We start from the raw sequence: 27,699 nt of genomic DNA, 5'->3' as shown, positions 1-27,699 counted from the left end.
GTGGATGAGGAATAGCCTCATTACTTTACGTAATATTTTTACAAAACTTCAGGCATACAAGAATGTAATTTTTAAAAAACAAAGTAAACAAATCTTAACCACAACTCAATACAATTTTAAATTATTCAAATGTTCAATTTTATCAAATCCCAGTACAGGTATACAGCAATGTAAGTTCACTACACATTAATAAATATACCTGTTGATTTCTTGACTCTTTCTTGACATTATTGACTGGTAGAAACCCTGCTTTTTATGTACTGATTTTGATCCTGAAATGTGCCCAGTTTTTGTACTGAAATCTTGTTATTTTATTCACCATAAATATGTGGCTCTAAATATCAGCAACATGATAAAGTGCTGAAATGTTGCCACAAAATGAAATATAGTGATTGCCACTGCATACTTTCCATTATGAAAGCTTCCAACCTTGTTTTAGATAATTTGCCACACTATATTTCTCATCTGAGTACTCCAACTCTCTTTCAGGTGAATATGGCATACCTGAGAAGTGGTATTTCCCAGTTCAAAAATCCTACTGGTTCGGGAGGAAAATAGAAGAGGATGTGAGGGAACCCACTGACAAAGTGAACAGTATGTACATCGCAAATACTAGATAGTTGTATGGCATAACTCTTAATAGAAATGGGAGCAATTTATCAACTCATAATAACATGGACTTACTAGTAAAATTGCTGATAATTTTATCAACCTGATATTTATATGGACAATTTTCACTTTTAAATATTCAGCACTTACTGAGCCTCCTTGATGGTGTAGTGATAATGGCTTCACCTTGTAATCAGTGGGGTCTTGGTTCAATACTCCATGTGGAGACAGATTGGTTTGGATACCACTTTAAACTCTAGGCCTAGTCCTGATTAGCCTATCTGTGCATAATGTGGATTTAAAACAAAAGTCAAACTCGACACTTATGTAATTGATACTCTTGGCATCAGTTGATGTAGCCATATTGGTATGTCAGTATAATTGACAATACTATTACTGATCCAATATTTATATAAATAGCCTTTAACTTAGTGCAAAAATTATACCATTTTGTTATTATTTTTATGCATTTAAAGGTATACTTCATATACGCTGGTCTGTAAAGTAAAGCAGTCTGTTTTCTATTGCAAAATTCATTTCCATCACCTGGTTTCAATCATTAATTAAGGAGGTAAATGAAGGATTGAGCCTCTTCAAGGTACATTTCAGGAACTCGAGTAAAGGGAGAAAGGATGAATGTGAAGAACCGTGTGGTGGGAAATCAAGTTCAAAGTGTGAGAATGCTTTCAGGATACTATGGGCGAATTTGACAGCAAGGAAAACTAGTACCTTGAGTACAAATTTATTGTCGCCTCAGATTAAAATATATAGAATGTGAATGTATCTTTGAAAAAAAAAATATTGTTTAATTTGCCCTTTCTCCTTCGAGTGCCTAATTTTCAATTACGTATATTAGATCAGATGAATATCAGTTATCGGTATCAGTAAATTTTATATTGGTATTTATCAGTATCTGCAAAAGTATTAATAAATTAAATTCTGCTAGTAAAGTAAAAACATAAATATTAAAAAAAAGGTGCATGATGCAAATTTCATAGCATCATTTTTTTATAGTAATTTCAATAGATTTCAATATAAATCCTATTCTTAAAATGTTTGCTCCAATAAAGTCAGGACAGACTAACGAAATATTAAATATGCCTTGAAGCTTTCTCAGAAAGTATGATAAGATTTTGTTGGGGTATCACCAGGAGAGTTCTGGGTAACTTTCCAATCTTTCAAGAGCTAATGCCCCTCTCATCTTTGCAACTGAAGTTAAATGCGTACCACTTCAATTCATGAAAATGAGACTCCACATTAGGTCTTCAAAATTTGGAAAGGTACCCAGAACTACCCTGGTGCTGTAATTTGGATTGGAAATATTAACTAAATGTCCACTAAAAACTTTTTTTAAAAACTCTCTCATGCAGTTTCTTCAGAGAATTTTGAAGAAGATCCCACTCACCTACCGGTAGGTGTCAGTGTGCAAAATCTTAGGAAAGTGTATGATAATGGAAAGGTTGCAGTGCAAAATTTAAGCATCAACTTCTATGAAGATCAAATAACTTCATTTCTTGGTGAAAATGGTGCAGGGAAGACAACAACAATGTAAGTGGTGTGTTTTTCCTATTTACCTGTAAAGCTCATTATACCTCCATGCCACGATGTACGAGAGTTTGAACCATACCCCGCTACGATCCTTCCAGCCTTGGCGCTCCTCCGTCACGAATGTGATTTTGTGTGCTCGCTGAAACTCCAGCTTTCTCCGCTAGAAACGCTCTACTCTGACCAGTGCTGGGTGGACTTTGCATGCTTACCTGTGAATATTTACGATGATAGTGAGTGAATGTTTAATTATTATGTTGTGTTTGTTCAAAGTTTTTATTGTTGTTACAAAGGGATAATGTTGAACCTCTCTTAATACAAGTTAAAACAAGAACAGCCGTAAAAGGTAAGCCATTTAGAAACAGTAGTTTAATTTTGAATGTAGTGGCGAAACGCTGCAAAGTGCATGTTCTTTATCATAAATGAATAGCTTTGAATATTTATATCCAACTTTGCTGCTGGAAGTTGGCTAGGGAACAATGGTCCGTGTTTTCATAGCATGCCAAAAAAAAAACATGAAAAGTCTTTGCCGCTCACATGCTGCTATTACTGCATATTCTTTTAAAAGTAAGAGAATTCTATCACCTTGCTGTGAATTTTAATTACATTAATTAAGGAATGTGGTCTAATCATTAGAGCTTCAAACTACCACATGGGGAACCCGGTTCGATTCCCTGTTTGGTCATCTCGTGAAAAATTGCCCATTGGAGTTCCTGCATAAGAGGGTGAGGGTCTCACCCAGGTTTACATCAGTGGGTACTAAGGGGACCCCTGGGTGAGTAAATGCTGCTGGAGTGTGGTGCTGATCACATCACTTCCACTATGTCCGAGATGGAGAATGCGTGATGCCTGAAGAGAACTTGCATTCCCTAAGGCGGCAGGCAAGAACCAATGATTTTGTTCCCATTTTTATATTGAATCACCACAAAACTAGTTTTGACTTTATGCAGAGATATGCTAATCGGGATTGGACCTAGAGTTTAAATGTCACATCTCCAGCTATCTAACTGGGGACCCCTTGGACACAAGGCGGCAACGTTACAACTATATCCCCTGGGAGGCATTACAAAATTTTCCTATCGGTTCATTATACCATAGCCCGCTATGATCCTTCCACGAAACTACAATGTAGGAACCTGGTTCGATTCTCTGTGTGGTCATTTTGGGTGTTCCATCGGTGTTCCTGCATATGAGGGTCTGGGTCTCACCAAGGTTCACATCAGTGGGTACCTAAGGAAATCCCTGGGTGAGTTAATGCAGCCGGAGCATAGTGCTGATCACATCACTTCCAGTATGTCAGAGATCAAGAATGTGTAAAGCCCTAACTGCATATCATAAGGTATCTTCATACAAACTAAACTTTTTCCCCAGGGGGATGGGACAATTATTTTCTACCAGGACAAACAACACTTTTTCCATTGAGGGGGACAAACAACAATTCAATATTGTGGTAATGTTTTATTTTGAATTACTTGAAAAGGAAATAACATTTATTTTTACTTTCACGTAAAAAACATTGAAGCAAATGACATTTTTCACAAGACTCCTTTTCCAGGGGAATGGCCCTCCTTGTCCCCTGTGTATAGGGAAATGTGTCAGAACCCTTTAGTATATAGATAAGTTATTTTTGTTTTATTATTCAGAGCACAAACCAATCACATTTTTATTTCTTAATTTAATTAATTAATTTTTTTGCTTTCTTTTGAGCTTCTCTGCAGAAATCGGTACAGCTATCTTCCTTTATTTATGTTGCTGGATTTGTAACAAAAAATACCAATAGAAATCATGTCTTGCTCCAAATGCACGCCCAAATATCTACCCCATCCTGTAGTTTGACATTTATATTAAAAGTGACAAAAATCGAATGATGCACTATCCATCGCCAAGTTTTATTGGTGTTTCATGGACAATTAAAACAATTCATCGAAAATGCTGTGTGCCTCTTACCCAGTGTGTGTATGAAGCGATACCTACAATAAAACATAGAGCCTACTACTGGCTTTGAGACAATGCAATGTGTTGTTCTTTTCCATGAATAATGATCATTCTGTGTACGTAAGTGAGCTTGTCTGCGATTCTTCATTCCAGTTGTGTTGAAATACATTGCTTCCTTACAACAAAAATGTTTGAGAAACCTAAATACTTAAATCACAAGCCTCTCAATTGTAAAGTTCACCTGCTTTAGAAGCATCTTGGTGGAAGCAGATGAGTCGGACATCAGCGCCATTTCGTGAGTAGCAGCAGAAATTGTAAGTTCTTGGAATAACATGCAAACTGGTCGAGTGCCGAGGCTGGAAGGATCATAGCGGGCTATGGTTTGAATGCAAGTTAAGATGTAGATATTCTTTCATTCCATTTCAATTGTTCCATTTCAACTTGTGGTTCATGATAGTGCATTTTAACTAGGACTGAACCAAGACAGATGTTGATCTACCAGTGACATAGGTATCAGAAGGTATTGGTTCAAATTTAATTACCAATACCAGCCAATACTTTTCCAGGGTCAGGAATCTCGAGGTGTTTGCAAAGATGTTGCATGTTACTTTTCCTGAGTAAATATCCTCGAAATGTGCAAAATGCATAATTTTCATTACTTTGGAAACAGCATTGTCAAATGAAATGATATTTTGATTAAATAATTATATCATGTGAACTCTGATAGGTTGATGTGTTATTGTTGTAATGGGAAATGGGAAAAGAGGGACGCGGTAGTATATAAATACGGAGAAACTAGTACTCACTTTTATACAGTACAGCAAGTTCCAACGAGGATGGTGGCAGTGACCACTGAAATTAATCGAAAAAGAAAAAACAGCTTCGTGGATAAAAGTGAGTACTAGTTTCCCTGTATTTAGTTTATTTATCTTTTTATTTATTTATTCATTTTTCACTTTAAATCGTTTCAATTTCAAAGAATTGGCATATGTATTGGTGTGAATTAGTAAGAGTATTGGTACTGATATTGACTCAGCTCTAACTTTTAACTTTCTTTAATGATTTTAATAATGTTTTTCTTTGTTAAAATTATCAGTTGAATGTCATGTTATCTAATACTGTTAAATTTTGCTTATGACTGTTGTTGGTTTCATAAAACACATCATTCCAGATTCAACTATTAATTATAGTGTGCCTTTTCTTGCCTATTGGCATGAAATATAAGTGTTTTCTGTGGAGGGTCATCCCATTTTTACAAAGTTATCCCAAGTGGTTGCAGAAATTTGAACAACCCAGTGTTTATAGCCTAATACAAGAATTGAAATGTCTTACTAGAATTTATTAGTACTTCAGTTGATAAATTAATGTTAATGTTACCATTTTTCATGGTAAATTATCTATCTTCACAGCATCAGCCATTTCATTAGCTGATACAGGAGATCCCTGATGTGGTAATATCATCACCTTGTAATCCAGTCCTGATTAGCCTCTCTCTGCATAACTCAAACGAACTCAATCATTAGCTGATATGTGTGGGTGTTTGTATGTGTATATGTGCATACGTCAATTTATTTATTTATTTTACCAACATTTCAGATACAGTACTGAATGACCATTTTATACTGAAACAGTAACAGCTGGAAAACAACAACAAAACAATAGCATACAAGATGGCACAAAACAAAATTAAATACACATTTTTCTTGTATGTACGCATTGCATGCTTGAAACGCCACAACAAAAACTGTTTTCTTATGCTTGTAATAACCGTAAACTACAAGAAAATAATAAATACACATTGTTAACAATTTTCTGAAACTGCCCTCTGGTAAGAATATGTCAACATTTGGCAGCATGTTATTACATGAGCGAGGAAGCCTGTAGAAAAGAGTCTGCTGTAGAAGGGAGAGCCTTGTCGTGGGATTGTGAAAGAGCTTTACGTTGCAGTTTGGCTGTGTGGGGACTCATGGATGAAATTTGTTGAGCAGTAATTTGGATTTAATTTTAATTTTGCCATTTATGATTTTATGCAATAATTTCATGTCTGCTAATTCATGACTAGTGTGAGGTGGTTGGATATTCAAGACAGACATGATATATGTTTTATGGAGGTGCCTCAGAGAAGGTATTCTATGGCATGCAATGCCGAGGAAAAGGTTGAGGACAGAATCAATCTGGAACCGATTATAGATACAGCAAGGCATTTGAGACTCTGGCGCGGGAGCAGTGGCGCTAGTGTCGCTAGTTAACGTTCCGGGGAAGCCTGTAGTTCACATATTTTCCGAGGTTTCAGAGAGCTTGGTGGATCTATAGTTAAAGAAGCCATGCTTCAGATGGGGGAGCAGTGTTCGATAATAGAGGAGATAAGGGGTTTAAAATAGCAAGTAAATATTCAATGCATAGTGTATGAAAACGTTTGAGTCATATTGAGAGACAACCATAAGTTCATACATCTCCAGTATATTGCATCTATTATAACATAAATATCAGGAACTTTCTACAGGATAAACTTTATTTTTCTTCATTGCAGATCCATTTTAACAGGCCTTTTCACTCCAACAAGAGGAACTGTGAAAATTTATGGGCATGATATTCTGGAGGACACCCGGGAGGCTAGAAAGTACCTTGGAGTTTGTCCTCAGTACAATGTTTTATTCAATGAGTAAGTTGTATTTTTTTATTTATTCTACATTGTTTAACTGCCTCTTCACATTAATCTGATCAATGGGTAGAATAATGATTAGATGAAATTGATGAAGGGGCAATCCCTCCCTCTCTCCGATAGTGGTTTTGCTCTGACTTAAAATGTAAGTCCAGTCCCGATTAGCCTATACGCTCATAAAGTTGACTTACAACAGAAACACAATATCAAAGTTCAGATCCTTAGTAATACATGATGTACTTGAAAATAGGAATTGTAGCTTTCCTGGCGACGTGATTCGAACAAGTGTTTTTGGGTTACCAGTCAGGTTAAATTGGAGTTTGCTTCCAAAGTTTCGAGGGCATACATTGCTCTAGCATTGGCACGTTGGAAGCCAACTCCAATTTAACCTGGCTGGTAACCTGAGAACACTTGTTCAAATGATGCACTTGATCTATCACCAATTTAATGATGATAGATCATAATCCAACCCAACGATCCAATCATAATCCAATGATGCATGTTACTGACATTTTTTAATTCCATGCTAGGAGGAGTGTGAAAGTAGTCTTCTTCAAGTAAAACACCACTCTAAAAATTAAACACAATCATACACAATTGTTTTACATCCCTTTTTTAACTCTCAGGTAAGGATTTTAGATAAGGGATTTTCCCCTGCATTCATTGGTTTATGCAATTCATTTGCAAAGTTGAAATGGTGATTTTTTAAAATAAAAGAATAAAAAAAGAATGATGGAATGTTTATTCCATACTCTGAAAAGGAAGGACATACTGGTAACGAATGAACGTAGAACTTGGGCATGAAAATATATATTCAGGAATTTTCCTTCAATCTCTTGCTCCCTTGCTCTTCACTTTGAGCTGTGCCAATATTTTATTCACTGTGAATATTTGCTATTTGTCGAGTTAATCTGTGCACAATTTCTAACGTGTAGCTTCAGTATATGGTCTTTCTATATTAATTTCAGTTTGACTGTAGAAGAGCACCTGTATTTCTATTCCCAGCTGAAGGACAGCTCAAGAAAGGACATTCAAAGTGAAATAGATACCATGGTCGTAGATTTGCATCTGCAGGCCAAGAAAAGTTACTTGGCACAGAATTTGTCAGGTGGAATGAAGAGGAAGCTGTCTATTGGCTGTGCTTTCATTGGTGGATCAAGGTATTGTGGAGTTGTCACTTTGTAGGAGAATATATAATGTGGACATTTTTACGACTCGGTTCCACAGAATTCTGTCACTCCATTTTACAATGTTGTAACGTATTTATCAGTTTTGGTGTTTTCAGACTAACTAAAATAATTTTTTTTTTAATAATTATAAAAATTTCTAAACTTGGACTGGCTTTGACATTGAATGAATTAATGAGAAGCAACATATAATGGTTAGTCATTAAAAATTGGTCCTAATTATAAGTCATCATAATGATACACTTAATAAACAATATATTAGACTGCTGTCGTACCTTACTTCAATATATGTTACAAAAAAGTACATAAAAAAATTGATTTATAATTACTAAGTAATGAAGTCCAGTTTTGACATGTACTTACTGTTTTCCTCTAGCTTTCACCACATTATGTGGCTTCATCAGGAGATAAGACAAGAATAGCCAAAGTTTAAAACATGAGGAGGTAATGATGAATGTGGTAAACATGGTTTAAAATTATTTACGTGAAATTTTGAAATTTCGTATTTCCGCGTTGCACAATTTAATGGTTATATCCTATTAATTTCGAAGACTCCGTTTTCATTCACTGAGGGTACCGCGTCACTGCTTTGTTTGTGGTGAAAGCTAGAGGGAAACAGTAAGTACATGTCAAAACTGGACTTCATTACTTAGTGAAATGATGGCATGTGGTGTAAGTTATGCCTTATCTGATTTATAATTAGTTGAAAAAGTTACAAATTTAGAAAGGGAACTCTGTAGACCTTAACTAACAGGAAATAAATAATTTGTGGTTATTCCTTGTAATTGTTTCTGTTACCACAGTGCTCATTTTGTGATCTTTGATTTACACATAAATATAGATTGAACAAGAGGAATTTTTTACTCATACCAATAACCAGTTTACTTATCTGATATGAAATTGCAAATGTTTCTTGGGAAACCTGAATGTTTTGTTCACCTGAATTAATGTGTGTAACCAGGTGACATATTTAGATGTGTCCTTAAAAAAAAACTAAGGCATATGAATTATATTAATAAGGATAAAATAAATTTTAAATAGTAGAATTTTGCACTGAATTATGGCTATTTATAGATATATTGGAGTGGTAAAATTATTGATATGCCCATATTGGTGGATACTGTACCAATTAATCTATTTCATTTGTACACGTAAATAATGTTCCTTGTCTTACATTTTTCCCAATATTAATAAAGTACAACTTTTCTTCAGTTGCAAAAACTGGATGAAATAATGAAATTACTCATTTGACAAAGTAACTGCCTATACAGTTAGACTTGCTTATATGCAAATATTGTTCACAACTTTAACTACATGTGTATAACGAGTCAATAATCTGCAGTGCAGTTATATTTGTGTTTATGTTGGCAGTATTGTCTTTTTTCACATGCATCACTAGGCATTGTTTCTGCCCCTCACTGCTGCACAGGTTTAGAGTTGCTCAATCTGTTGCATTGTTGTTGCTGTGGCATTAACAATAACACTGCACAATAACATTTGCAGGCAAACATATCATTAATTATTCATTTCTTGTGATCTGAAGGATATCAGGGGCAGAAATCCATTGAAGACTTTCAGCACAGTGTGAGAACAATGTTTTGCCGCAAAGGAGTGTCTACAAATGGATTGGCATGAAGTAAGTGGATTGCCCATGCAAGGACTACATTTGTGCAATAATCTGTGAAAGTTTCAATCCTTTCAAGACAGTTTTTGTTGCAAAATAGTGTGCTGAAAGTCTGGTGGTTATCTACCCTTGATGCACCTTCAGAGTGAATGATCACTGAATGCTGATGCTCTTTATGCAAATGGAATTCTGAGCATTGTTGATGTCACAGCAATGATAATACAACAGATCAAGCAACTTCAAGGCTGACCTTGCCCGGTGTAGATACCCAGTGGAGGCACATAAAGGTTTGGATCCCACTTTAAACTGTAGGTCCAGTCCCAATTAGCCTTACTGTGTATAAAGTGCATAAATAAATCAATCAAGGCTGGCCAGCAGTGAGTGACAGAAAATATTTTTGGTGATGATTGTTAAAAAAAATGACAATGCTGCAAACAGAAACATAAATATTACTGTGTTATGGGTAATTATTGATTCACCCTCGTAATAATAAATAAGACTAGTTGTTGACCTAAGCCATGCTTGGATATTTTCAACAACTACAGTTGACGAAATTAATTTTGAATCATTCACTTGCTACATACATACTCATAAAATCTTTTCTCTCTTCACAGAGTTGTTGTCCTTGACGAACCAACTGCAGGGATTGACCCTCATGCCAGGAGGTCAATATGGGAACTGTTGCTTAAGTATAAGAAAGGTAGGTGAAAATTTTTCTTGTAAACTTCTATGCCAGCTGTATGACTGTCATGTGGGCATTCCAGGTAAACTTTAGGGACCCTAGGTGTAACAGTGGTGTCCTCTCAGGTAGAGACATGTACACATTTATAAAAATAAAATACCTTGAAACTTTTGTGGCAAAACCTTACCAGAATATTGATGTCCTTCTCCCCTATATTTCTTAGAATAGAAGGCAAATTTTACACTCAGCTCGACAAACATTAAATGTTTTCATGTATTGCCACTCTTTTTGTGATACTATGAATAATGGGTGAACTTAACAGAAAGATGCATGCAGTGTAGCAATCTTTTAATTAACACCTCCTTCACTTGCATAGTGGTTTATACATTCCAAGATTTATGACAATAGTGATGTGAATGTATAACAAATATGGGGTTGTTAATTGAAATTTAGCAAAGTGGGGGATAAATTTAGAAAAACATGTAGAGTTAAAATTTTGATATTACAGGAAAACCTCGTTAATACGAAGTTCAAGGGACAAAAAAATGTCAACTTCGAATTAAACGACTTCGAGTTATCCAAACTTTTCAAGATGGCGCCTGTTTTTCAGGTGTAAATAAAGTAGAGTATAAATTACCCCCACAACAGATGTTTTATACTTGGTGGTAGCTCAGATAATAAGCTTTATATGTACTATATAATAATATTGTATGTTTTAAAGAAAGTGTAAAAAATGTTACACAAAATGAGAATACTGAGCTTACGCGGACACAAAGATTTCAAGGAGACTGTTAACATCATTTATCCTGCCTAGTTATACAACTGGTTATGCACGGGAAGCAAGTTGTGGCAAAAAGTATTTTAAAAAACTGTATTTTCTTTTAATTGTGCAAAGTCGTTGCTCTTCCACAAAATTCTTACAATTTTAGTTCATAAGAAACCCGTTTGCACGGAGACCTATGGGAAGGAAAACAATCTCGTTTATTGCAAGAAGTGAAACTCGGAAGAATCTTGACAGTAGTCACACTGGCGCAAGCAAGAGACAGGAGATAATCGGACAGAATGAATATTGGATTTTATGTGCGTTCACTAGAACATTGTCCATTACAGGATTAACTGGTAAGAGAAGATTCTCTCGGGAGAGAACACAACCTTTCCCTGGCACCAAAAAAAAATAAAGAAAGTCGGGACTGTAAATTTCGTTCTGGTTCGGCTGTCTAAAACACATCGTAAAAAAAAGTCACGTTTTCTTTGCTTCAGTTAACTTCATATTCCCCCACTTCCTCCTTTGCAGGGATCAATCCAAACTCTTCCTCAACTTGCGATCTGTTTGCACCAAATGTGTATCCTAGGACACGTTAAACAGTGCCGCACTCGATAATCACTCTGGTTTGGATCCAACTTAAAACTGTATATTTAGTCCTGCTTAGCTCATCAGCATAAAATGAACTCAAAACAAGCTTTACGAAACTTGGCGTATTTTCAGATTAATCGACAATTTATTGTAGGATTCAGGAGTATTCTCCGCCAAAACTTTCCCTCTCGTATTTCTACATTGAGCATTTTTTAAAAATTTATATATATATATATATATAACAGAAGCACACTAATGGTTCTGAAGAAATGTGGCGATTATACGAACTTTATGTGCATCATGAAGTTGTTTTAACTCTTGTTTTTCTTTCTGGAGTGTTATCATCAAATCAAAACAGCTTTGCGAGGTTCAAAAGAATGATGCTTATTCCTTTGCGCTGGATGAGTCATTGCCGATATCGGCAAGCGACAGCTTTCCAGATGCTAGACTATAGTGCAGGAGGCCTTAGAAAGAGCGTTTCGCGGGCTAACAGCAGACGTCGCTCGCATACTATTGCCGATACTCTTGTGTCGTTTGCTTCTCAGCCGAACAAACAGGCCGAGGTAGCAAGAGGCAGAGGTCACTCACCCTTCCAGAAGGGTGCAGCGAGCTAGCTGTGACAACCGGGCTCGCTCATTCGCAGACCTGATTGGTTCTCGCAGACACACCCCCATATTGTTGTCTGCTGTAAGCCCACGAAGCGATCTTTCTAAGGCCTCTTGCACTATAAACACTGGCGCCAGCTGCAGCGTAAACACAATGAGACCGGCTGGAAGTTAGAGCAGCAGGTGGCAGAAGGGAAATCCTCAGCATTTTAAAGATAACGCAATTGTCGAAGACCGAACTTTTATCAGCAGTGTGAAAAATAAAAATGATCCTTGCATTATGTTTTACCATGCAACAGACAATAATACGGGCAATATTTCGTATCCAGACAGCTGCATTCAAACAAGAAAGAGGGACCTGAATTCTGCAATTATCGCATTACCATGCCCGTCAGTGGCGGATAATGAGCTGTTGTAGGAGAAGGGGGTTGTTCGTTTTGAAGAAGGTATTCAGAACTGTTTGCTTTATTTTAGATGCCAAAGGAAAGGAGCCCGTGTGCGCACACAAGCAAGAAAACCGAAAGAATTAGAAATGGACCCCTCCCCCTGTTTACTGATTTCCCGGCACAGTTGGGAAACGTGTGAAGCGGGAAACGGGAGTTGCAACATACGTAAGATCAAAGTCAACTTTTGCGGGAAACCTAGATGACAACGCATTAAGCGGGTTGGCGATCTTTAAATGGCCTATGTGGCTTTGATTATCTGTAACAGTTTCCCTTTTTTTATGAAGTTCTACAGAGCACAAAGAACACGTTTTTAATGAAAGTGGTTACCGGAAGTTGTCGGCTACCAGGTCAAATGTTGCTCGCTCATGGGAAATTGCTGAAACTCGAGCTCAGAGCTAGACAGAAGGGTGAGACTTCCAGGTGCCACGCATCTTGTATTTTGGAACGTTCCTGCGATCTTATCTTGCATTTCTCATCTAGCACTGGTGAATATTTCCAAGGTGGTGCATTCAGCATGGAAGGAGTTTGACCTGCCATGCACAATGACAAAGAATGTCAATGTCCAGCGGGTAAGATCCCACATTCGATCTTCCCTTGTCAACTTACATAGGTGTCTACTTCGAATTAAGCGAAACCAGTTTTGCCGAAGGGTCTTGTAAACAACTTCGTATTAAAAATATCCGTATTTCGATTTATCCGTACTGAAATACATTATAAATCCTATCTTATCAGCTGGGGAATGGGAATAACTTCGGATTAAAGGATACTTCGTATTAACCAATATCGTATTAACGAGGTTTTCCTGTACATTGTATAACCAAGGGTTAGGTTTATTTGGCTTGAACGGTCCTGAGTGCAGTCAGAGGAAATAGGCGATTAAATCCTATAATCCCTTGGTCTTACTTAACACGCTAGCCAGATGTTTCACAAGAATAAAAATCAAGACACTGTTTATGTACAAGAACAAAAGAGGTTTAATACATGTTACTTACTTGAGGTAAAGCCCATGCTGGGCTACCACGACAGCTGACTGTTGCTTAGTGTGAGTCCCAACATGCACTTGTCTAGGATAACTGACGATCGATGTGTAGCGTCGTATCAGAAATACACTTGTAACGGGTAATAAGATTCACATATCAATTACTTATGAATGCTACTTCAAAACTTAAGTTCAAAATAGAAAGGATTTATTTCACAGGTTCAAGTTTTAAGTAATGGAAGGAAGTTATTCCGTCACATGGATTAATGTCCTTGTTCTATATTGACGCACTGATGTTACTCGATACTGGTGAGTCTTTGAAACATTAGTTCAAGAGAGTCTTCCAATCTGAAGTTCACACTAGCACATGATTAATAACATGGCTATCCAGAATAGCCAACTCTTGAGACAATATTGCTTCAGCTTTTTTGTTCATATCGCCAAAGCATATGACTCAGTACACATTTCTATCTTATGCCATCTTCTTGATTCAGTAAACAGTCATCCGACTGCAGCTAAAATAGTCTGGAATCTATACCAGGAACATAGTCTGGTCTTCTGGTTTTCATAGTGACCTGAAGGGCACAAGACTAGTTCGGAGTGGAATACCACAGGGCTTCCCTCTTGAGTCTTTAACATTTGCACTAAATATATACTGTACATCAATTACCAAGGGCCACTCACAACATCATACAATATACTGATGATTAAATCACATCAGATGCCACACGAGGAATTTTAGGATTACAGAACCTGATTCATACTCTGAGTTCAATTACTATCTTGTGGTTTATCCTTCTCTTCGGAGAAATTTAAAGTCATAATCTTTAACCCCTATACAACTAACTAACCAACACACAAACAATCTGACACATATACTACAGATTCCGGTGGTACCATCCTGTATATATCTGGGGATTTCCTTTGATAGAAAATTAAACTGGAAACGACATATTAACAACCTGATAGCAAAAGCAAAACAAATAATCAATCTTCTAAAGGGTTTGGGGAACACAAAATGGGGTGGACACCCCTCTGTTATGACTTTGTTCTATAAAAATAGCTTTTGCTCTTTATTCGAGTATTCGGCACCCGTTTATAGTGGGACGATTGGTACTTAGTACTGATAAAACAGATATTTTACAGAGACAGGCACTTCGTATTTGTCTAGGACTAATGAGATCTAGACCAAATGTTGGTGTCTATGGCGAAAGTGCTGAACACACCCTTTCATTTAGATGCCAGAATTCTTCTACAAAATTTCTATTTAAAATATGTGAAAGACATACCCATCCCTTTAATGATGCATTTGCAATACAACGACAACTAGGCGAACTTTATCCTTGGATAGATCATGCACTAGATATGACCTTTTTTATTGTTACAACTTAGATGGAGAAGCATATCACCTAAGTTACACCATCGAAAATCCCTTGATTTCACTTTGAGGATCCCTACCGAGTCACCTGTCAATGTCAATTATGTTCATTCCGGTCGACATGAATATTATAAAGAAATTTGGCCAGACTATGACTTCATATACACTGACGGATCTAAAGATGACAAACATGTTGGCTGCACATTCTATGCACCCTGCCAAAACGTCATCAGACAATTCTCCTTACCGCAGGACATGTCTATATTTTCGGCAGAATGTTCACCAGGCATTGATCTATGCCCTTGGAGAGGGATACAAAGGAATGTTAATTTTAACGGATGCCTTGAATATTTTATATACACTCCATCGTTGTGGGAAAGATGCATACTGCATGCCCATTCTCCTTTTCTCTGATCTTACAAACTACATTAAGTCTCTGCAAAAATGATCAAAGAGTACAATTCACGTATGTAAAAGCTCGTAGCAACCTTAATCTTTATCAGGATTTAGTAGATATGCGAAAAACACAAAGAACACTATGTTTCCTACTTCCATTTGTTAACCTATACTGATCATCTACCCTGAGTTAAAATGAAACTTAATTTTCAATGGAAAGCTCGGGCGCTTAATCAAATTGCAAATACGACCACTTATAAATGGTACACAGAGAAAATATTCAAACTAGAGTACTCCATCGGCCCACTTTCGCTCGCTCAAACACGTTCGAATCTACCACACTCGAGCGTGCTATGCTCGAACGTACCACACTCGTAGTGGAACGGTTGACAACGTCCTGTATTTCAGAGCCTAATAAGCAGCACTGTCAGCCTAAAAAAAAAAACATGCATGGAAGGAAACCACTCTATGCAATTACAATTCTAAGTAATAATTCCGTATATTATTATGCAAGACTCAAATACAGCACATATGAAAGTACACAATATCTACAGACCGAAACATAAAATGGATACACATGCTGACAGACCTGACTAAGCAATTACAAATATCCTATCACAGTGCAAGAAGTATGTGTACATCATTGTTCACTTACTGAAAAGGATAATAATATTCTACAAAATAATAAAATGCGGTTATGACATTCAATCGAACATCATTTCAATGTAAAAATTATCATAGAAACATAAAATGTCAGCCTTGGTGGTTTCAGACCATAATCATCTATTTCATTTCATATCTCGGTAAGATACACAAAACTCCATTTTAACGTGGAGATGGTGACTATGTTCACTGATTTTTCAATTTCACTTATTCTTTTACTTCATGATCCATATTTGAGGGCCGACTACCATAGACAAATGACTGAAATACATGTACTAATAGGGTTCCAGAGTTCGAGTGTATTTCTCTTGTTCGGTCGTTTTTTGCTCTAGCGGAAGAACCATCAATTCTGTGTGCCATCTAGTATTGCCTGTGCGAACTATTTGCCTCTCGAGCGAAAAACGCTCATTGCAGCACTCTAATTCAAATGACCTTGGTTTCATAAATTCGAATTTCCTCGTGAAGTGATATCCTTCACACTTCGCCTTCGAACGGGACATGTTTGCACGAACGAACACTTAGCGAGGATACATCAAAATCCCTCCCCTGCTTGTGATTGTGGAGTAAACAAACAAATGCCAAATTATCTCTTCTTTCATTGTCCGTTAAGGAACAAGCATAAATACGCTATTTTTAACAGATTATGCAGAGCCAAGATACCATTTTCTGTATCCCTACCCTCCCTGTTATCGTCTCCTTCCCACCGTACAATGTGGATGTTATATACGAGAGACATGTAAAAAAAAATTGCCGATTGGTTATTACAGAGAATAATCTATGCTCTATGAGCATCCCACAATTGGCAGAAGTGGGGTACGGTTGGTGGACTACTATGTGATCCTCCCAGCTAGATCCGAGGGATCCGCTGACCAACAACAGGTTCGGTCCTCCATTCATATTGGGGGTTAGGCGTAGAGCTGACAACTCTTCACTGTAAAAGGACATGTCAAGAAACAGCAATATGAGGCCATGGATGTTCCCAAGGTAAAATATTTTGAAAGTAAAATAATCTCCCATTCGGATCTCCGGGCTGGGACTACTTTGGGAGGTCCCTGGACTAAGGATAAGATCTACATTAGGAATAAGGATATTAAACTAGGCACCTGGAATGTTCTGAGCCTTTACCGGCCTGGGGCATTTCAGTGTACAGTTAATGAGATAGTTAAGTATAAATTAGATGTAGTAGCTGTCCAGGAAGTTAGGTGGCCAGGAGAAGGGAATTGTAAAACTAAAAATTATACTTTTTTCTATGGTGGTACTGAAAATCATAATTTTGGAACAGGCTTTTTCATAAATAATAGAATTATCTCAGCTCTTAAAACAGTAGAATTTATTAATGATAGGATATCATATGCAGTTTTACAGGGTAGGTGGTGTAAAATTATTTTAATAAACATACATGCACCAATGGAAGATAAAGATGATTTTTATGCAGAGTTAGAACAGGTCTTTGATAAATTTTCTCAGTATGATATGAAAATTTTGTTAGGTGACTGTAATGCACAGATTGGTAAAGAAAATACATTTAAACCTACGATTGGTAAAGAAAGTCTTCATGAATTAAGTAATGATAAGATTAATTACTTTTGCAACCTCAAAGAATTTAATTGTGAAAATACCACTTTTAAACATAAAGATATCCATAAATATACCTGGTCTTCTCCAGATGGTAAAACTCATAATCAGATAGATCATATTCTCATTGATAAGAGAAGGCATACTAGTATAATTGACGTTCGTTCACATAGAGGTGCTGACTGTGCAAGTGACCATTATTTAGTAATTGCTAAATTAAGAGAAATACTCGCAGTGATAAATCATAAGCAACAAAATCTAAAAGTTCTAAAATTTAATAGAGGAAACATTACTGATGAAAGAATTAAAAAAGATTACCAAATTAAACTGTCAAATAGATTTGATGTTTTGCAGGATTTAAATAATGATGAAAATATAAATGTAACAGACGTAAATAAGAATTGGGAGCACGTACGTAATGCAATAGAATCAGCAGCTAAATAAAGTATAGAATACCATAAACCAAGAAAAAGTAAGCCATGGTTTGATAACAAATGTCATCATAGAAATAAGAAATCAGGCTAGACTTAGGTGGTTAAATAACTCTGATGATACAAGTCTAATCAATTATAATAGAATAAAGCAAGAAGTTAACTGCACGTTTCGAAGTAAAAAAAGAGATAAAGCAAAATTAACGAAATTGAAACAAGCAGCAAAAACAAAAATAGCAGAGATTTATAAAAAAGGTGTAAATGAATTTAGAAAGGGGTTTCAACCTAAAGTAAACTTGATAAAAGATATAAACTGTGATTTTGTGGCTGATCCAAGTGATATTTTAAATAGGTGGAAGAATTAGTTTAATGACCTCTTAACTGTTCATGTAGGAGATAAATCAGAAGTAAATAAAGTACACACAGCAGAACCTTTAGTTCCAGAACCTAACTTGACTGAAGTTAAAGATGCTATTAAAAGGCTAAAGAATAACAAAGCACCTGGCATTGATTTAATACCAGCTGAGTTAATTAAATATGGTGGAAACTCGTTAATACGTCAAATTCATAAATTAATTAGTTTAATATGGAATAAAGAAGAAATCCCTCACCAGTGGAAATAATCCATAATTGTTCCTGTGTTTATAATCGGTGATAAAATGAACTGCATTAATTACCGTGGAATTTCTCTACTCTCAACAACATACAAAATATTGTCTAACATTCTTTTAACAAGACTAACCCCATATGCTAATAAAATTATAGGTGATTATCAATGTGGATTTAAACGTAACAGATCAACTACAGAGCAAATTTTTCTCATCAGACAGACACTTGAGAAAAAGTGGGAATATAATCAAAGTATCCATCAGCTATTCATTGATTTCAAAAAATCATATCATTTGGTCAAAAGAGATAAATTATATAATATATTAGTCGAGTTTGGAATATCTAAGAAGCTTGTTAATATGATAAAAGTATGCACCAGTGAAACAGAAAGTAAAATTCGTGAGGGTATTAATGTGTCTGACAAATTTATAATTCATGATGGGTTAAAACAAGGAGATGCATTATCTCCATTGCTCTTTAATTTTGCCTTAGAATATGCTGTTAGGAAGGTAAAAGAAACTAAAGAAGGACTAAAATTAAATGGTGTGACTCAGTTGTTAGCATATGCAGATGATGTAGACTTATTAGGGGATGATATAAATACAATTAAGAATAATGCTAAAATATTTTTCAAAGCAGCTAAAGAGATAGGTTTGGAAGTTAGCAAAGAGAAAACTAAATATATGCTTACAGGCCAAAACCAAGTGTTAGGTAATAATCAAAATCAAATTATTGATAACAACTCGTTTGAACCAGTTTCCAAATTCAAGTACTTAGGAGTAATACTAACAAATGAAAATGTTATTAAAGAGGAAATAAAAAGCAGGCTTAATTCAGGAAATGCGTGTTACTTTTCTCTTCATAAACTTTTGTCTTCTTGTTTAATATCTAAGAAACTAAAAGTTAAAATATACAAAACAGTAATTTTTCCTGTATTATTATATGGATGCAAAACATGGTCCCTTAAATTGAAAGAGGAACATAAATTGAGAGTATTTGAAAATAAGATCCTTAGGAAAATATTTAGATCTAAAAGGGATGAGGGGACAGGTGAGTGGAGAAGGTTACATAATTTAGAACTAGATAATTTGTATTCATGTCCAGATATTATTAGAATGATTAAATCAAGGAGACTTAGGTGGGCAGGTCATGTGGCATGAATGGGAGCAGAAAGAGGAGTTTACAGGATTCTTGTTGGGAAACATGATGGTAAGAGACCTGTTGGATGGCCAAGACGAAGATGGATTGATAACGTTGAGATGGACCTAAAGGAAATTGGTACGGATGGAAAAGATATGCTCCAGATAGGGACGGATGGGAGGCCTATGTTGCTGCAGCAATGAACCTTCGGGTTTAAGAAGGCTAGAGAGTTAGAGAATAAAATCAAGCGAGAAAATTTTTATTTTGATGCTATACAAGTGCATACCCTGGCTATTTTTCGACATAGTCACCATGATGCTCCAAGCATTTTTGGTACCGTGGAACAAGTTTACATAGACCCTCTGCGTAGAAATCTGCCACCTGGGATCTCAGCCAGTCGAGAACTGATGTCTTGAGAACTTCAATATCATCGAAACGTTGCGAAGCAAGCTACTTTTTTAGATGAAGGAACAGAAAGTAATCACTTGGGGGCAAGATCGGGACTGTATGGTGGGTGATTAAAACGTTCCCATCGGAATTTTTGAATTGTCGCAACAGTACGGTCAGCTGTGTGTGGGCAGGTGTTGTCATGAATAAGCAGAATTCCAGACCATAACATTCCTCTTTGCTGGTTTTGGATGGCACGTCGCAGATTAGACAGTGTTTGGCAATACACATCTGCTGTGATGGTTCGTCCCGGTTCCAGAAATACCACAAGGATTACACCTTTTTGGTCCCAAAACAAGGTTGCCATGATTTTGCGATGTGATGGTGTTTGCTTGAATTTCTTCGGTTTGAGTGAACCAGAGTGACACCATTGCATGGATTGCTGCTTCGACTCACCAGTGACGTACCATATCCAGGTTTCGTCTCCAGTCACTATGTGAGAAAACAAGTCATCCCCATCCTTCTCCCAGCAGGCCAAAAAATCACGTGCTGATTTCATTCTTTCATCTTTGCGAGTGTTTGTTAACATTTTTGGCACCCACCTCGCACACAGTTTGTGATAACCCAGATTATCCATTACAATTTGATGCAGACACTTCAGGAAACTCTTTGCCTAGATCAGTAATAGTGAAACGCCGATTGGATCGCACTTTCTCATCAACACGTTGCACAAGGTCATCCGTCTGAACACTACGCGTAGGCCTGCCGCTCCGCTCGTTATCATGAACATTTGAACGTCCTTCCTGAAAAGCACAGCGCCATTGTCTTACCTTTCCTTCACTCATTACTGTTGGTCCATAAATGGCACACAATTCCCAATGAATGTCAGCTGCACTCAGTCCTTTTGCATTGAGAAATCTAATTACCGACTTCACCTCGCATTTGACTGGATTTTCTATTACAGCAGCCTTTTCAACTTCCTGCTACTCGCACGTACGCACCTCCACACTGATAAATATACCTCCGTTGCAGGCACTGAATACTAAAGCATGCTTCCGTGCACGCACAGCTTCAGTGTTGCCAGTCCCAAGTAAAAAATTATCAGCCCCCTTTTTTTTTTTTTTTTTTGACATGTGCGTTTGTGATCAGTGCGTTACAGTACACTGAAGAGAGTATAATATTACGATATCTCTACAACCACAACTGCTACTACAACATCAATTTTATTGTGCTCCCGAATCCGCAGTGTTCTACACTCACAGATCCTTGACCAAGGGTCACAAAGAAGAAGAAGCAGCTTTGACTTTTAAAGAGTGGTCAAGTTGAATTGTAAGAAGCTGTTATTTCTTTGACAGAAATGGATTTTATGCACTTAAGTATTTATTTTGCTAAGAAGTAAAATGTACTTCTTTTCTCTTAGTGAAAACTTGACTTTAATTATTATTTGACCAACGAATGAACAGAGATATTATTAGCAAATACCCCGAGAGGCATCATGTGAATGCTGCGAGTCTTCGTGTGATCATTTTTATTGTGTTTGGTTTAAATCATGTTCTCTTGACTGAAAGAACGTGTCACCCTTTGTAGATAAGGTTTAGCATAATGCGGGGGCAAAAGTGGGAAAAAGTGGGAGTCACTTTTCTGGCTTAATAAAGGGATGGCCAGGAATGCGCTCTTCTAAACTTCTTGTAAACTTGCTCGTCACGGAACTGTCAATGGACCCCATCAGTATTCTACTGCTTCTAGTTTATGTTAGAAGGGTAGTTCACGTTAAGTTCTCCCATATCTGCCAGCTGTCACTGCATCCAGCGAAGCACTGCTCGTTCCAGTTTATGGGAGGTAGGCCACTTGCTTAAAGGTCTCTGCAATCGAACAGCTGCCTGCTTCGGAAAGGAGCCTGGTCCGGTCTGTTTACGTCTGATGCAGCTGGACAGATTAGCTGGAACAATGGCCCTCTTGATTCCCCCCCACCCCTTTCTTGGTGCTGGAGTGAATTGAGTGAGATTTCCTATAATTATCATCATAATTTTAAATCCTCTGGCCCTTCTGATAAGTGCATATGCAATAATGGACCAGCTGCTTCTTGTGGAGAGTGAGAGAGCTGTCTGGCCTCCGGGATTGTGGAATTTTTTGTTTACAGCTGCAGCTCTTGAGCCAAAAGCTGGTTGAAAAGGTCATAGCCAGACCACCCTGCACTTGTCCTGGGAACGAGGATTCAGGGGGAATTTTTGGGTCCTGTCGGAAGATTGTTGGCTCTCCATTGAATGAGCTGTTTCATGTCAATCGGAGGAGGGGGGGGGGTTGTATTGACCAGAATGAAATGACTGTCACAAATGTGTAAATAACAAGATAAATAATATACAAACTAGGTGAGAAACATCAGCTGCATCGTAGGCCTCCCCGAGGGTGCATTGGTAGCATCATCGCCTTGTAAGCAAAGGGTCCCAGGTCGATACCCAGTGGGGGCACATAGTGGTTCGGATCCCACTTTAAATTGTAGGTCCAGTCCCGATTAGCCTTTGTGTGTATAAAGTGGACTTAAAACAAATCAATCAATCAATCAGCTGCATCATCTAAACAATGTTTGCTTATTTAAAAGTACAGATATTTGCTTTTCAAAATTTATTACATGTATGTAAAGTTATTACAAAACATTACATTTGGTCTTAACTAAGTTTCTTTTTGGCATTATCATTTGAAGGGCATACTATTATCCTCACAACCCACTTTATGGATGAAGCAGATATTTTGGGAGACAGAATTGCAATCATAGAGAGCGGAATCCTTATTTGCTGTGGAACAAGTCTGTTCATGAGATCGAGGTTTGGCTCTGGCTATTATCTGACACTTGTGAAGAAGAAAATCCAAGAAGAACAAGAGCAAGGGAAGGAGCAGGGAAAGAATATAAAGAAAGAGAGGCAAGTGCAGAAAGAAAAAGATGGTGACAAACCCATAGGGTGGATGGATAAGGCACGACGTGTAAGTTCTGTTCATGGCATCATGATGGTAAGTCTAATGTGATATTTTTCTTAACTCCCATTATCCATGTTATGCTGCTTGCAATTCCAAATGTTGGCTGGGAAACAACGGCAGCAATCAGTTGTATTCTCTTTGACTGACATCCGGCGTTTTCGAGTCACAAGGCACCGAAAGTTGCTGGCGGGACAAAACAAATGAGGATCGGATACACAGCATGCTGCCAAATGTACTCTATAACGGGAGGGATAGTTGATCAGTGCATTTACTGGGGAAAAAAAAAGTTGTACAATATTACACAAAGCATTTAAAGTTAGTACACAAAACATCCAAACACTGTACAAACAAGCTAATAGAAACAACTGCACTTGGCAATGTTGTAACAGGAGGGTGATGTAACCTCTACAGCTTTTACTTCGCAACTGACGTGGTTGACACTCATGAGGCACAAACTCTCAAAGACGATTGTGGACAGATAGAGCTATGTAGGTCCTGCGATCAGTATAGTTACGAGGTAAGTCAAAAATTATCTGTTCTTTCACCATAACTTTCTTTAGGTTGGCCACACTGCCTTCAGAAATCGTGTGCTGAAAGGTGGTACTGTTGTGGTTATGTGGCCGAGGTTTCATATTAATCGCTCCATTTTACTTTCTTTTGTAACAGAGTAAACATGGTCGCTCTGCTGGCAGTGTGCACCATCGCAGAACAGAGAACAATGATCCATTTCTCTGCTCCGAAGGTGTCAGAGGCTGAATTTCACCTTACAATACGGGGGCAGTGCTCTACTGTGTAAAAGTGTATATGAGTGGATCGAGAGGTTTGAATATGACCGGACAAGCGGGAAGCACGAAGCAGGAGCAGGATGCCCATCAACCTCCACCACTGATGGGAAGGTTCAACAAGCTCAAGAGATGATTCTGACGAACAGATGGGTCACATGGTGGCAGCCGATGAGGTGGCATGCTCTCTGCAAATTGGTCATCAGTGGCATGCCTGAGGGGGGAGGGTTGGTTGGAGTTAAACTCCTCCCCTTTCGCCCAGTATTGTTAAACATAATGAACATCAAAGGCAGGATAAGATGGCAAAATGAGGACCGACTACTAAAAAAAGTGTACATAACCCCCTCCCCTTTCGAAAATTCTGGGCACGCCACTGTTAGTCATGGTTCTGTGTGTGAAATTGTCCACGACAAGCTTTAGATCACTGATCTCTGTTTTTCCTTGGTGCACATTACTAGCAGCATGGCCGTGTTTACTCTGTTACAAAAGAAAGAAAAATGGAGCGAATAATATGAAACCTTCGCCACGTAACCACAACGGTACCAATTATCAGCATGCGAGAGCTGTGGACAGTGCGGCCAACCTAAAGAAAGTTATGGTGAAAAGTGTGGATAATTTTTTACTCTCCCTAGTACTTCAAATTTAGTTATATAAAGTGGAATCTCGATATCACATTTCTCAGGAGATCAAGGTGAAAAACTTAGAAACACAGAGGGAAAGGAAGAGCCAGCTAGCCAGAATTAGGTTTCCTACCTAATGCGTTTAATGATCTAAGTCCCAGCAAAATGCCATGTTAAATAATAGGATTTTTGACTCGATCTTACCTTTGCTATAAAATTGGCAAAATTGCCCGTTTTTCTGGGAAAGTGTTGATATTTTTTTGGAAAATCAAAATTTTTATAGTAGTGTAGTGAAAGTAGCATAGTACAATTAAAAAATGTTTAATTTGTTTTGGATAAAATATATTTCAGTTTGATATGCTGAGTAAAACGGTTACAAAAGATATTGTATTAGTGTGTACTGTACGGAAAGGGTTCATGTTGTGAACTATTTTCATGATAAAAATATACAACAGTGGCTATTTCTGTTACCACTTTCTTGCAATTTTTTGGGAATATTTGGTAGGTAATTTTCTGGAGTAATATATTAGGTCAGTCAAAAAGTAAATGCAATCATTTTTTTTTATTATTCACAGCAACAATAGAAAACTTACAATGATATCATTTTCCAACATAGTCCCCCTGCACTTCAATACATTTGGTCCAACGTTCCACAAGCTTTCCGATACCCTGGGGAAAAAAAGGTTTTCGGTTGAGCAGCAAGCCACGTATGCACCGGTTCCTTCACCTGTTGATCTGTGTCGAATCGACAGCCTCTTAAAGCATCTTTAAGTGGACCGAACGGATGGTAATCCGACGGGGCGAGATCGGGACTGTATGCAGGATGCTCTAACACCTCGAAGCCCAGATTCTGAAGAGTTTGAGCAGTGTTGGTGGCGGTATGGGGATGCTCATTGTCGTGCAACAAAAGAATGCCTTCCGACAATTGACCTCGTCGTTTCATTCGAATTGCAGGCTTCAACTTGTTTGAAAGCATATCACTATCGTTCACTGTTTATTGTTGTCCCCTTTTCCACATAACGTTCCATAATTACTCCTTCTGAGTCCCAAAAAAGTGTGAGCATCACTTTTCCTGCAGAATGTTGACGCTTGACTTTTTTTTCACTTGAGATTCAGGGTGTTTCCATTCCATGCTCTGGCATTTGCTCTCAGGTTCGAAGTGATGGATCCATGTTTCATCTCCAGTGATGATTTGTTTCAAAAAGGCTTCACCTTCGTTAGCATGTCTGTCCAATAATTGCTGACAGATTCTCACACGATTTCGCTTGTTCTCATCAGTGAGTTCTTTAGGGACCCATGTCGCACAGACTTTATGAAAGTTGAGCCTGTTATGGATAATTTCATATGCAGAACCATGACTAACGTTCATATGGTTTGCCACTTCATCAACAGTCACTCGTCGGTTATTCAGAACCAGCTCACGGACTTGCTCAATGTTGTCATCAGTAGCGGATGTGGCTGGACGACCTGCTCTTTCCTTGTCCTTCACACTTGTTCACCCGCTTTTGAACTTTTCAATCCACTGGTAAACACTTCGCAGCGGTTAAACATTGTCACCGTATTGTGGTGAAAGTCTTCTATGGATTTCAGCTCCTGGTACACCTTCAGACCACAAAAATAGATTACAGAACGCTGTTCTTCTGTGGTACACACGGATAGTGATGCAGCCATGTTGTAACCTGCCACAGGCGAAGACAACGATACTATCTATCGGCTTGCAAGTGCAGAAAGCTGTACAGCCAACCTACGGAAGAAAAGAAAAACATTGCATTTACTTTTTGACTAACCTAATAATACTAAATTTTATTATAATTGTGTATTATTTGCACTATAATTGTTACAATTTTTGTAGAAAAAAATATTCGTTTATCATCAGTCATGTATTGCATAGAAACTAATCCCTCATACTTACTTCTTCCCTTGCTCTATACAATAATTAATTACTGCTTAGTTTTTCTTCACACTATTACCTTTACATTCTAAAACTTAGTTAAGTGGGATTTTAAGTGAGAGTTTTAGGTGAAATGTAGTATTTGTTTTTCTTGTTTTTCGTACTTTTGTTTTAGATTACTTTGCTGTAACTTTAGGCTTATTCCAACAATGAGGAAGAGTGCTGATTAGATGAAATTGATGAAGGGCCACTCACAAAGAACACCCATTCCCAGACTGGGATTCAAACCTTGGAACTTCATTGGCGAGATTGAAAGTCAACAATTCAACGTGCTCGGCCATCAAGGCTCAAGTATTGTGACGTTCTTCCAGACATGCTCATATGCACTATTTTCCCTAAATCTCAGTGACACAGTAAATGCAGAACTAATTAGTTTAACTCTTAAGAAGTAACACTTACATTTCTCCTTTTGTTCAACAAATGTTTAATGTACCGGGTGGTCATTTTAAAGGTGGTCCTACTCGGAGCCCTCTGGAGCCTGTTCGAAGCATCAGGTTGAGGTGAAACTTGATATAGAGGCTATGGAGACCATAAGGAAGTGAACTCCGATAAAAATAAATAGTTCAGATTTTCACCACTAGCTGGAAATCTGGCACTGAAATAACAACCAGAAGTCACCTATGCAACTCTTTATTTTTAGTTTATGTCAGTACAGGAGTGTTGAATATGTGCTCCATCAATGTCTACGACCCTTTGGAAGCACATAACAGCATGATGAATTAGCACACGAAGCAGTTTCCCAGGATGATGTTCACTCTGCACTAGATTTCAGTGCCACATTTCCACCTGGTGGTGAAAGTTTGAACTATTTTTTTCGTCTTCATTCGCTTCCCTGTGGTCTCCGTAGCCTCTCTACCAAATTTCACAGCAATCCAGTGTTTTCAAATGGGCTCCAGAGTGCTCCGAGTAGGGGAACTTCATGTTGCCACCTTGTATTTGCTTGCTTGCATGTGACAAAATGTTTTGCATTCTGTACTACTTTTGCAGGAGGATAATATGGAGATTCTAGATGAAGATGAAGGGGAGGAGGAGGAAAGAGAAGAAACTGTAATTCAAGGTGGTGGTAAGATAATGTTCAATCTTTATTTCAATGTCTAGTACATGCTGCATGCACATTGCTTTTCATTTAAACGTCTTAAACTGGGTAAAATTGCATTTCTGCTCAT

The 27,699-nt window shown here is 37.5% G+C and overlaps 1 protein-coding gene across 3 annotated transcripts in view; it reads left to right on the top strand.

Moving 5' to 3' along the window:
• Window positions 1-27,699, top strand: part of LOC145998960 (phospholipid-transporting ATPase ABCA1-like) — a 171,424-nt gene that overhangs the window by 60,834 nt on the left and 82,891 nt on the right. For all 3 annotated transcript variants that reach the window (XM_083135804.1, XM_083135796.1, XM_083135812.1), the window contains 7 exons: window positions 490-594; window positions 1,980-2,157; window positions 6,620-6,751; window positions 7,720-7,911; window positions 10,177-10,262; window positions 22,909-23,213; window positions 27,521-27,596. In XM_083135804.1, coding sequence (XP_082991930.1) covers window positions 490-594; window positions 1,980-2,157; window positions 6,620-6,751; window positions 7,720-7,911; window positions 10,177-10,262; window positions 22,909-23,213; window positions 27,521-27,596 — 1,074 coding nt within the window. The remainder of the gene's footprint in view (window positions 1-489; window positions 595-1,979; window positions 2,158-6,619; window positions 6,752-7,719; window positions 7,912-10,176; window positions 10,263-22,908; window positions 23,214-27,520; window positions 27,597-27,699) is intronic.

Source organism: Lepisma saccharinum, chromosome 1 (genome assembly GCF_977018435.1).
Source record: "Lepisma saccharinum chromosome 1, izLepSacc3.1, whole genome shotgun sequence".
NCBI lineage: Eukaryota > Metazoa > Arthropoda > Insecta > Zygentoma > Lepismatidae > Lepisma > Lepisma saccharinum.
The sequence above is the reverse complement of the archived record's forward strand: the minus strand, read 5'-3'. Positions and strand labels throughout refer to the sequence as shown.